The sequence below is a fragment of the Eupeodes corollae genome, chromosome 1 (assembly GCF_945859685.1).
Source record: "Eupeodes corollae chromosome 1, idEupCoro1.1, whole genome shotgun sequence".
Lineage (NCBI taxonomy): Eukaryota > Metazoa > Arthropoda > Insecta > Diptera > Syrphidae > Eupeodes > Eupeodes corollae.
In genome coordinates this window covers 169,987,689-170,000,417 of record NC_079147.1, presented here as the reverse complement: position 1 = coordinate 170,000,417, position 12,729 = coordinate 169,987,689, and the positions used below count along the sequence as shown (strand labels likewise).

The 12,729-nt window shown below is 32.8% G+C and overlaps 1 protein-coding gene and 3 long non-coding RNA genes across 4 annotated transcripts; 1 reads left to right on the top strand and 3 right to left on the bottom strand.

The window, feature by feature from the left end:
- Nucleotides 1-1,888: 1,888 nt before the first annotated feature.
- On the bottom strand, nt 1,889-2,456 carry LOC129943407 (uncharacterized). The gene is made up of 3 exons (XR_008781238.1): nt 2,398-2,456; nt 2,228-2,320; nt 1,889-2,168 (listed from the first exon to the last, which is right to left on the bottom strand). It is a non-coding gene; the product is annotated as an uncharacterized LOC129943407 (long non-coding RNA).
- A 2,795-nt stretch (nt 2,457-5,251) lies between these two features.
- On the bottom strand, nt 5,252-6,064 carry LOC129941988 (60S ribosomal protein L24). Its single transcript, XM_056050781.1, has 3 exons — nt 5,982-6,064; nt 5,771-5,846; nt 5,252-5,707 (listed from the first exon to the last, which is right to left on the bottom strand). The coding sequence occupies exons 1-3, from the start codon at nt 5,984-5,986 to the stop codon at nt 5,318-5,320; spliced, it is 471 nt and encodes a 156-aa protein (XP_055906756.1). The 5' UTR covers nt 5,987-6,064; the 3' UTR covers nt 5,252-5,317.
- Nucleotides 6,065-9,661: 3,597 nt separating this feature from the next.
- LOC129943049 (uncharacterized) lies at nt 9,662-10,590 on the top strand. Its single transcript, XR_008781153.1, has 3 exons — nt 9,662-9,770; nt 9,830-10,347; nt 10,418-10,590. It is a non-coding gene; the product is annotated as an uncharacterized LOC129943049 (long non-coding RNA).
- Nucleotides 10,591-11,539: 949 nt separating this feature from the next.
- On the bottom strand, nt 11,540-12,217 carry LOC129954094 (uncharacterized). The gene is made up of 3 exons (XR_008782638.1): nt 11,971-12,217; nt 11,708-11,917; nt 11,540-11,646 (listed from the first exon to the last, which is right to left on the bottom strand). It is a non-coding gene; the product is annotated as an uncharacterized LOC129954094 (long non-coding RNA).
- Between the last annotated feature and the right edge of the window lie 512 nt (nt 12,218-12,729).

Here is a 12,729-nt window from a genome sequence, read left to right as displayed (position 1 = left end):
ACTAATTCCGCTTTATTTTAAAAACAAATAAGCATGGTTAACAAATCAAAAAGTCTACATATTTAATGATTTAAATAATTCCTTATAACAGAAAAAGAATACAATATTATTATAACACAGTGTAATCCACTCTCGTCCTTATAATGAGGACTTCTATGTGCTAGCAGTCCTTTTTATCTAGCACTGCGGTCATAAGGATCTAAATCATCGTAGATATTTAGTGGTTTTCTTCAGGAAGCGAAATCAGACTGGTTGTTTATTGATGATTCTGATGTCTTGGATATTGTGAAGCAACCTTTAAATGAGTAAATAAAAAAATACAAATTTGTTTTGGATTTTAAATAAACTTACAGCTGTGCTCCCTTCAAAACATTCCTCTTATTCGTCTCCAAATTTAGGACATCCTTATCATGCTTTAAGCTTCGCAAATTTTATCGTGAACTTACGACCGGTTGGTTCTTGATTACTCTGATGTTTTGGATATTGGATATTGTGGAACAACCTTTAAATGAGTAATTTAATAAATTCGAATTCCTTTTGGATCTTGAATTAACTTACTTCTGGTGGTGCATGTAGCTGTTCTTGATATAGTAGTTGTCTTTTTTAAAATCCAACTTGTTAGCTTCTTACTCCTTCTTCTTGGCATCTTCGAGATAGATTTTATCCTGTTCCTTCCTTCCAGAGACCTACAATTTAAATTAGAAAAAGCAAAAATTAAGATAGTTCTTATTTTATTATTTATAAACACACCAAATCACATTTAATATAAAGTCAGTTTTTCAAGACAGTACCTACCACCGAGGATTGGCCAATTGTTCTGTTTCACTATGTTCTTTTTTGTAGAAAATCACATTTGAATATCTTCATTTTACATTTTTTGGCAAACTCTGTGATGTATTTGGTGAGGATGTGTTTATAAATAATGGAATAAGAACTATCTTAATTTTCACTGTCTCTAATTTAAATTGTTCATTCATGATTTATTGCTTTCGACGCCGTCAATATCGTCAATTCAATTCAATTCCGAATCCAATCTATCAATTTAGGCTCTTGAGATATTATTCTGTTTGTAATTCGAAAGCTATTATATACATACATAAAAGTCTTTTCGAAGCTATCAATTTTATAAAATAGTTTTTTTTTCAAAAAAAATGTTTGATGATTATCAAAATCTATAATATCTGCCTTCAATATTTTCTTCCTTTAAAATATTTTACTATTTCCTATAACGAATTTGTAGTCTTAAGATTATTACATCAAGTTCTTGTAATACATTGAAAAAAATACAAAAATAAATAATATAACATAAAATAAAATTGGAGTTGGGTTTCGTAATCAGCATCAAAAATTAAACGAAGTATTTATTATTTATAACCACACAAAAATTACAATCTAGTTTTTTTCAAAACTTCAGGTAAAGTCAAATAAAGACTTATGAGTCTTTCATAAATAATAAGAAATTACGAAAACTAAGTGAAATAGCAAAATGATTTGAACTGGAGCTAAAAGCAACGATATGTACTTTGCAAAATAATCTTGCAATTTAAAGTTAATAGATACCCCATGCTTTTTGAATGAGGTTCAAAGTCAGGATATCTTAATCCTTTCAAAAAAGAACGAGTTTCTGACTAATGCTATTGACCACATGAAATCACAAAGAAATACATACGAACGTGATGAACCAAAATATAGGAATAGTATTAAAAATACCAAGTTTTTAATTTTGTTAGATTAAACATATGTCTGAATAAAAAAATAAAATCTACTTAAAACAGCTTATTTGTTTTTTTATTATTATTTGCTGAAAACGAAACAAAAAATAAAAAAGGAATAATCCACTTTGATAATTGACCTAAGCAGATCAAATTTGGAAAGAAGCATTTTTCTTTGAAAAAAGTACATTTAATATCTTTTTTATTTATTCAAAAACAAGAAGTTACATTTTAACATACAGATATTGTTTTTTAAGTGAAAATACATTATTAGCGTTGAATTTAAAACAAAATTAAATTATACTAAATTACATACAATTTTGAAAAATAATTACAAATGTATTTAAAAACTAGCTGCGCCGCGAACCTTGATTATTAAGGATGAGATTTAAAGCATGTCGTCGACTATAATCATCTTCACTTCAGGATTTGTTGCAATACCGCTTCGATTTGTTGCTGAAAAAACACATCAATTAGGTAGTGCTTTCAAAGTTTGTGGTTTGTGTGAAGCTTACTTCGTAGTAGTCTTGCCATCATAAGCCTTCTATACAAAGAAATTAATTTTCATTATATAAGGAAATCTCGAATCGAAGTTGACTTAAGGAATTCTTAAATAGTACATACAAAACTGCTCAGATTATTTTGTATTTAATTTATTTATAGTTCATTTTTTAAGAAGGCTTACCAATGATTTCCGACTCCCATCATTTAGGAGGTACTATATCGTCGCAACAAGTTCCTTCTTCGGTGTCAGCTTCGGCAGCAACAGTAGCCGCTGCCTCACATTTACACTGATGTCCGCGCACTGTTGCAATACAAGAGCCCGGATTAGTACTCCGGCTTGATGACATTGTGTTCGCATTGTCGACAACGCAGAGATCGCTTCCGCTACGAATAGAGGTTGTTCACTGTGAATGGTTTCTTGCAAAAAAGCTATTGGTAATAAATGCGGTTTACAACCCAGAATCACGCATTGGCTGTACACATCGGTAATCAGACCGATTTTAACGTACGGTGTGGCAGTATGGTGGACTGCTTTAGAGAAAGGTATAAACAGGGATAAGTTAAATAAAGTCCAACGTTCAGCCTGCCTATGTATAAGCGGATCGCTTCGCACGACCCCGTCTGCGGCACTGGACACCTTGCTCTACCTTACACCTCTTGACATATTTAACAAACAAATAGCTGCAAGCTCTGCTATTCGCCTCAATGCTTCGTCGCAGTTTACTAACAACAACATTGGCCACTCCGTATTCTAAGGTACTTAGAATTAATTCCAAAGCACTCAGACTACACCAACCCCCAACTATAATTCGGCAGAAACTTCCAGATTTCTATACCTACCAGACCTTTTTGGGAGGATAGGACATTCTTGGAGGATGAGTCAATCCATTTTTACACAGATGGCTTAAAAACCAAAGAAGGGGTTGGTGGAGGTTTGTACTCTGAACGACTGAAATTAAGTCTCTCATTTCGCCTTCCCAATCATTGTAGCGTGTTCCAGGCGGAACTTTTGGCGATTAAGGAAGTCTTGTCTTGGCTCAAAGAAAACGTGATATCAACATCTGATATCCATATTTTCTCTGACAGCCAGGCAGCTATCAAATCTCTGGACTCTGTCTCTACAAACTCTTTAACAGTCCATAACTGTCGATCATCTCTAATGGAGAGGGCGCAACAGTTTAATATTCACCTTTGCTGGGTGCCGGGCCATAGAGACAATCCAGGTAACTGTAAGGCAGGTGAACTCGCCAGGAACGGTACAGTACAACCCATCCTACCACGTTTGGCAAGTACTGGCATACCAATCGCTACTTGTAAACTGCTACTAATGCAAGACGCTGTGAGGAGGGCAGGCACCAGGTGGACCAACATCACCACGTGTCAAGCCACAAAAAACATCTGGCCAACACTGGATTTAAAACGTTCAAGGTGCTTGCTCTCTCTAAGCAGATCGCATATAAGCTCGATAATAGGTGTCGTAACCGGACACTGTCTAATAGGAAAGCACGCCACGAGACTAGGCGTATTCTCGAATGACTTTTGCAGAAACTGTATGGACGAGGAAGGAATGGTTCTTCATCTTCTCTGCACATGCCCTGCGCTAACTCGAAAACGCAAGAATTCTTTTTTAACGATCTAAATCATATCAGTATAATCAGCCTCTCACGTTTCGTAAGGGACTCTAACTGGTTCCATTGAGCTTTGGAGGAAGCCTTAAGATTCATGTGGTATCACAATGGGCCATTTAACTGGCCTAAGTGTGTCCGTTTCCATCTTGGACAGCCACTATAACCTAACCAGTATACTTATTTATGTTATTATTTATATATTCATGTACATTTATCTTTTTTACGCTGTTTTTATTTTATTTAAGAGTTTTGACAAAGTCTTGCAACTAGAATCTTGCAAACAAAATCAATTTACATTTTTTTTCAAGCAAAACAAAAATTACTTAAAATTGTTTACTTTACCTTTAGGTATATGTTAGTACCTTACTGACCTAACTCAAGAAAACAACTCAAAACATATAACATAATATAACACCATAATGTAATATACCTATGTAAATTGCATACATAGGTTAACTAGGACCTAGATATAAATATGTATGTACCAAACCAAATTTTGCACTTTTCAAATTGAAATATAATGAACCTGCTTAACTTAACTACTGATAACCTTCATCTATTCAACAGGTATTTTAAATAGACATATTGTGATATTAAAAATATTTTTCATTTTGCATTCTAAAGCAATATCGTAGGGATACTACGAAAAACCATTTTTGCTTTAATGGTTTCAGAAATATCTACTCTCACAATGTACCTAGTTCAAAAAGTTATATGTAAATATTTTTGCGTAGAGCATAATACTACGCTGATTCGGCTTTTAGTGTCACGTTAGTGTAAGTAAAGTTCATATTCCATCAAGCGTGCTTGTTTTTGAGTTTGTGATTGACTTACAAACAGAAATAAATACCACAGATTTGTATTTCAGTTTCGTTAACACTTCACAAAAAATGCACTTGATCTCAATTAAACCCAGATTGCATAAAAAGTTGTTCGCAATAACTTGACACAAAAACCATCCAAATCGCATAAAATCTGAGAATTTCCGATCCGATCGGGCCATATATTTCTAAGAATTTTCTCATTCGGAAAATAAAATAAAAATAAATTTCTACTACAAGGACCTGGAGGCGATAGTTGACTTTTTAGTAAACAATTTTTCATATATCATTTCAACTGAAAAAGTTTGTTTTCATTTGAATTTTCTTGGCCACCCGGCAAGGGAATAGCTGAAAGTCAAACATTTTGTTGACATCAGTTTTTATTCGAAATTAAGCAGATACTACGACCCAAATTCGCTCGGCTGAAGCTGAATTTGATGTAATAGTGTTTTGGTTATCACTCCACTCCCCAAATTTGCCGGTTCTGAAACTTTCTCAATGAACCTCATAAATTTAAATTTCCAGTATTTGAACACTTTAACTAATTAAAACTGCATCTTCTTACACAAAAAAAACTCCATACAAATATGAAATTTCTTGTTTAATTATATCCACATATAAACACTTCCTATTCAAACGACGATCATGTTTTCTATCGTTTCCCTCCCACTCTTGGAGCAGATTTCTGAGAAACCTTGGCTGCCTTCTGTTTAGGAGCAGACTTAACTTTTGCTGGTGTTGGTGCTGTAGCTTTCTTCGCAGCTTTGGTGGCGCGCTTTTGTTCCTTGGCAACTTTGATTGCTTGGTCTCGCTGAGCTTTACGTACTTCAGGCTTCATGTTCCGCTTTGCCATAATTTCTGCCAGAGAAGCACCAACAATAGCGCGTTGGAATTTCTGTGTTCTGCGGGTACGCTTTTTCTTGAGCTCCTCCTCAATTCCTTTCTTATGCTTGCGTCTATAAAGTACGGTCCAGGTTACTTTACGTGGATTACGTTTCATTAAGTACGAACGCTCGCACTTTTTATCAAGGAAAGTGAAGCTCTAAAAAATATTAATTTCGTCAGTAGGTACTCTTGAAAATTATGTTCATTAAAAAGTATTTACCTTCCCGTCAATTTTGACCATGGTTTTTCCATGACCAGGGTAAATTTTATACCCGCTGAATGAACACAAACCGATTCTGAAAAATTAAAAATATGTACATCGATTAAACATTGATTTTATTCGGAGGTTGAACAGAAACATAAATTATAAAAAGATATGCAGATTACATGAAAATTAATAAATGTTTTTTTTTTACTATCAGAATACCTACTTCATCTTGCTAATGTTCTTGTTAAAAAGAAACGGAAATGGGTGAGAAATAATAAAGATATAAACGTCAAATATAATCTGTCTTTCGTTTGTAGTGACATCTGGTAGCGAATTTAGAAGCTCTGATAGATATGTACAGTAATGGAAGAAAATTTATATATTTATGAAAACATTTTATGGGAACTTATATAAAAGTACTACCATCAAGTAATTTTGTTTACTGCTTACATTTTGCAACAGCAGAGGAGATGGGTTACCACTATAATGTTGAATTTTAAAGATGGTTTTTTGATTCAGATCTCTATAAGTTTTAGGCTCATAATTATTATGGAAATTGTGTATTTCGTCTATATAGAACAAAATTAAAAATTTTAATTTGCTGTCCCGAATGTTATTTTCCCCAAAACATTTAGTTGTAGTATTTTTTGTTTACAAAACAAACTTACATGAATGTCTAAGAAAAATAATACCAGAAAGTATAGAAAACTCTTTTTTATTTCAAATATTTATTTTAGATTCCATTAAATTTTCTCAGTGAGATTGACGAAGTAGGAAAATATAAACAAATTTACTATTTATTCTTACTTAGGAATGAAATTAGCTTTTGCATTTGTTTGCTTCTTTTTTCGAATCAAATCTTAAAAAGTCTATTTTCAGATTTCTGAAAGTAAAAACGAACAATTTGTAAGAGAAATTTTGTTAATTCATCTGAATGCAGACATCATTATATCTAAAAAATATAAATTGGACAAAAATATAGTACAGTGAGACATTGTCAGAAAATCAATTCTATACTTGAAAGTTGAAACAATTGAATATTTGTCAGAATAAATTAAAACAAAAAAAACGCTGTGGAAAATGTTGCCAAATTTAGACCGAAAATAATTGCAAACAATTATTAAGATGTATTGTTATAATATCAGGAATACTTTATATTTGATTATTTTTTATGATTTCCATTTGCAAATTGAATCCGAAAGCAAAAAATAAGAAGAAATAATAATAATAAAACATAAAAATAACTAATAAGAAATTTTGCAACACAAATAGTAGTAACAATTGTGGGAAACTTGGTGTAACATTTTTGATACTTGATATTTAAGCTCATTAATTTATTACTCTGAAATTTATTTTGTGAGAAACATAAAAGATATGGACTGCTAGTAGGTAACAATTCTCATACAAAAGAGTAGACGTGGGAGAAAAATTATAATTAAGTGTGAAACGCCATCGGCATTTCTTTGCCTCAGAAAGCTTTTTTCGTCAAAGAACAAAGGACGTAAATTATTATAAAGTTTGACAAAATAAACAAACAAACAAAAATCGAATGAAAATTGTCTCCATAATTCCGTTCAACCTACAGAAGTGCCAGTAGGATTAGCAATAGATGCCAAGAACGTAATTAAGTAGCCTATCTCGAGCGACCCAAGTCTCGCTATAGAAGACCCTCATCATCCTCGTCCTGCTATACGATGCAGAAGCTGGACTATGACAGAAGCGGATGAAAGCATCTTGTGTCGTTTCGAGAGAAAAGTTCTTCGTGTGATCTACGGTCCCATAAGCATAGAAGGTGAAGGAGAAAAAAGGAATTGGGCTAAAAAGAAACTTATGGAATTTTTGTGACCTGTCAAAAATTACAGTTCACAATTTCGATTTCAAAAACATTAAATTTGATATTCTACGAGTAAGTTTTTGTAAATTATTTTGTTTTGTCTAAATATTTAATAGAATCTATTTATTTTCAGATCAAAAACCTTAATAATAAAGAGCTACAGTTGTATTTAATTGGGAAAACAATAGAGCAGAAATCAGAAGATAGTAGTGAGACTTATTCTACTCGTAAAGAAAAGAATATTTTAGTTATCTTTTAAGATATGGATTATTCAAATAATATATTTGACTAGCCCCAAACTGCTAATGTTCGTGTTAAAAAGAAACGGAAATAGGTGAGAAATAATAAATACCGCGTTTACAAGGAGAATTGAATCCGAATTGAATCAGGATTTAGCGCCGTATATACCTGGAAGATGTGAATCGAATCGACAATTTGTTTGTAAACCTGAATCGGGGAATCGAGTTATTGGTGTGTGAGGTCTTGCTTGTGTGCGTGCGATAAGTTTTTTCCCTCTTGTTTGTTCTAAGCAAAAATTCTCCATTTAAATGGAGTATTTTTGGTTCTAAGCTGAATTTAATTTGGCGCTCGCATTTGTGTTGAGAGCATTGTTATAAAATTTTAAAGTTATTCACGTAGCAGTACGCACACAAATACAACCCAAATGTCATTTCGATTCCATTTGAATTCGATTCCTCGATTCAGTGCCACCATATACCTGGATCGAAATCTCAATTCGATTCGATTCCTCGATCTCCTCTTGTAACCAGGGTAAAGGTGGCCATAGACGACGAACATGCTCGCCGAACATGCTCGTGCTCACCAGATATTCGTAGTGTATGGGCTAGTTCGCGAACGGCTCGTTGTTGGCGAAACATTTCGATTTTCTCGTGTTCGTTGGTTTCAATGTTCGCCGTGTATGGCCATGTTCGCGAGCAAACCTCATTTTTGCTGTAAACTTCGTTGAGTGCACATCAAAAAATAAACACATGGCCACAGCCAGCCGCGATTTTATTGAAGAATTCATCGAATTCTTACGAAATGAGAGTGCTATATGGGACTCCAAATATGAAAATTATAAAAATAAAAATGAAAAAAATAAATTATCATAAGAGCAACGACTTGCTCCTTATCGCACATGATGTTTACTCTTTGAAGAATCGGAACGAAATGAATGTTCGCGAACAGTGTTTGCCGTGTAGGGGGAAATGCAAACGAGCATGTTCGGCGAGCATGTTCGTCGTCTATGGCCACCTTAAAAGAAATAAACGTCAAATACCATCTGTCTTTCGTTTATTGTGACACCTGGTTGCGAATTTAGAAGCTCTGATAGATATATACAGTAATGGAAGAAAATTTATATATTTATGAAAACATATTATGGGAACTTATATAAAAGTACTACCATCAAGTAATTTTGTTTACTGCTTACATTTTGCAACAGCTGAGTGGATGGATTACCACCATAATCATAGAGGAAATATATTATCTAGAGTCTCGACTTAATGGGTTTGCTCTCTTTCGGCCTACAAACTAAATTGAGAGAATTTTGCCCGTTAGAATAAGCATGTGTTAGTTCTCCCGTGCATTTCTTATGGGAAAATCCAGATTCTATGTAGTTGTTATGGGCTTTTGGTGATGTTTGCACAATTAGGGGGAAAACAATATGAGGTGAACACAGCCGTTCAAAAAAGAAATCCGTTGAATTCAAAAATTGAAAAATGATTGCAATATTTTTAGAAAAATGAATTTTACAACTTCTTTTTAGTGAAAACTGTGGTAAAAATAATATTTGAATGCTTTTGGCACATAAATTCTATGGTTTTTATAAAAAATTTCGCTAAAAACAGAAAAAATCGTGATGAAAGTATAAGCGCACCCTATAACTTTAATGCGAACATGGCCCAATTTGAGTTTTGTCAAGTTTTGACAGATTAACAGCGAGGTGAGTTGTTTGACAATTCTACGAAAATGTAAACAAAACAAAATTCTGTATCAATGCAAATGAAGGTAAAACAAAAATATTAATTTATTAAATAAAAATATATAATGAATTTAATTTAATCCTCAGATAAGGAAGAAACCAAGGATAACGTTGCAACAAGAAAAGTGGAAGCCCGAGTAGGAAGTCAGCAACGCCGACATATTTATTCTGGAGTGAATAGGTACAAATTGAAGGTAAATGTGTTCATATTAATTTTAAATTCAAATTATATGAATATTGTTTTGTTTTTTAGTTAAAATTACACTTCTCAACAAGACTTTGTTCATGACAATCAAATCGCTCTATTCTAATGGTTTATATCCTCATTTTTAATCCTGTAGGAATGAGAAAGGTCGATTACAGCGAAGGGATCGACGTCGTAGAAGACTGAAAAGCTTTGCTTTGCTATACAAGTCGAGAGTTGCTTTAAAGTTGAGGAATCTTTTAACTTGGTGGTCATTCATAGCCAAGCCAAATACAAGTTGAATCAATTGCAGCGTGTGATAGCAGTAGCACATTCACGTAATGTGTCACCATCTTTGCAATGCAAAGCACTTCTTTCAGCCAGCTACGGATAGACGAAAGATCGCAGTGTATGCAAGTCCTTCCTCATCATGTGAACAATAGTTAATTTAATCTACAGTCAGTTTTTCAAGACAGTACCTACCACCGAGGATTCGCCAATTGATCTGTTTCTATGTTATATTTTGCAGAAATTCACATTTGAATATCTTTCTTTCACATTTTTTGTGGAACTCTGTGATGTATTTGGTGAGGATGTGTTTATAAATAATAAAATAAGAACTATCTTAATTTTCGCTTTTTCTAATTTAAATTTTAGGTCTCAGGAATTCAATTGAAATATCTTCCTTCATTCATGATTTATTGCTTTCGATTCTGTCAATATCTTCAATTCAATTCAAATCCGAATCTATCAATTTAGGCTCTTGAGATATTATTCTGTTTGTAATTCGAAAGCTATTATATACATACATAAAAGTCTTTTCGAAGCTATCAATTTTATAAAATAGTTTTTTTTCAAAAAAAATGTTTGATGATTATCAAAATCTATAATATCTGCCCTCAATATTTTCTTCCCTTACAATATTTTACTATTTCTTATAACGAATTTGTAGTCTTAAGATTATTACATCAAGTTCTTGTAATATATTGAAAAAAATGCAAAAATAAATAATATAATATAAAATAAAATCGGAGTTGGGTTTCGTAATCAGCATCAATAATTAAACGAAGTATTTATATTTATAACCACACAAAAATTACAATCTAGTTTTTTTCAAAACTTCAGGTAAAGTCAAATGAAGACTTATGAGTCTTTCATAAATAATAAGAAATTACGAAAACTAAGTGAAATAGCAAAATGATTTGAACTGGAGTTAAAAGCAAAGATATGTACTTTGCAAAATAATCTTGCAATTTAAAGTTAAGATATATGTCATGCTTTTCGAATGAGGTTCGAAGTCAGGATATCTTAATCCTCTCAAAAAAACGATTGACTAATGCTATTGACCACATGAAATCACAAAGAATTACATACGAACATGATGAACCCAAACATTGGAATAGTATTAAAAATACCATATTTTTAATTTTGTTAGACTAAACATATGTCTGAATAAAAAAATAAAATCTAATTAGGTAAAGCAGCTTATTTGTTTTTTTTTTATTATTATTTGCTGAAAACTTAACAAAAAATAAAAAAGGAATAATCCATTTTGATAATTGACCTGAGCGGATCAAATTTGGGAAAACCAGAAAGAAGCATTTTTCTTTGAAAAAAGTACATTTAATATCTTTTTTATTTATTCAAAAACAAGAAGTTACGTTTTAACATCCAGATATTGTTTAAGTGAAAATACATTATTAGCGTTGATTTAAAACAAAATTAAATTATACTAAATTACATACAATTTTGAAAAATAATTACAAGTGTATTTAAAAACTAGCTGCGCCGCGAACCTTGATTATTAACGGATGAGATTTAAAGCATGTCGTCTACTATAATCATCTTCATTTCAGGATTTGTTGCAATACCGCTTTGATTTGTTGCTAAAAAAAAACACATCAATTAGGTAGTGCTTTCAAAGTTTGTGGTTTATGTGAAGCTTACTTGTAGTAGTCTTGCCATCATGTCAATGGACACACAATTAAATTGTAGCCAGTTGATTGGTTTATAATTATAAAATTCCTGCTGGTAATTCGATCCATTGATTAAAAAATTGTGGCAGTTCCTGTGGTCGATGGTCTTCTAAGTGATTCCAGTTAATTCTTGATTCAATAAGCATTGCGTATTTAGGAATTCCGCTTCTATTTTTTCTGTCTATATAAGAAAATTTTAAATTAGTGCATACGAAAGGACTTCAAAAGACTTACTAATGGTTTTTGATTCCCGTCATTTAGTAGGTGTCCTCCCAGCAGGTTGCTTCAATGTCGACTCTCATTTCATCATCTAAGTGGTCTGCGTCGGCCTAAAGCGGCCGTAGAAGCCGATGACTCGGTCAGCAGTGTCTTTGCCGTTCTTTAGCGAGATATTTGGCGTTAAAAGCATCGATTTGTATCTAGAAGGTGAAGATTAAGCAAGTTAATCACGATATCATTGTTTCGATCTGTACATACAAGATGTTGCCTTAGTTGCAGCTGCAAGAGTCGTTTTTTTCGGCTTGTACCATACTTCTTGGCAGCTGATGAACGGGAAAAGGACGTTGGAAATCCTAAAGAACCATAGAATTTAAAATATCCGTGTTAAGATAACTAGTAAGTATATGAATGAACTTACCTGATTTGCATATTTGCAGAGACGTTGACACCTCTATCGTCAACGCCTGCGCCCACCTAAGCCGCTGAAACAGATCGCAACGGTCATGATACAGCAGTAATTGAGTGTAGAAATATATATTCATATAAATATAATATAAAATAAATTCACCTGGAGACTAGCCCCCTTGTTTTGAGCAAACCTTCCAAATTTCTTGAGAGAAATTGCTTTCTATATCATGGTTTGTAATCGGCAGAACCCGAAATGAAAACACCAAGGAGATGCCAATAAAGTCGATTTTTATTCCTATGTACATCTTCTTGAATTGGTAGTAAAGTATATTATTGGAGCAATCAATACCTGAAACAAAACAACAT

What these genes read in the sequence shown, in the direction of transcription:
- LOC129941988 (XM_056050781.1), bottom strand. An exon ending in TGGTCAAAATTGACGGGAAG is followed by an intron (nt 5,708 to 5,770) that starts GTAAATACTTTT and finishes AATATTTTTTAG; the next exon opens with AGCTTCACTTTCCTTGATAA.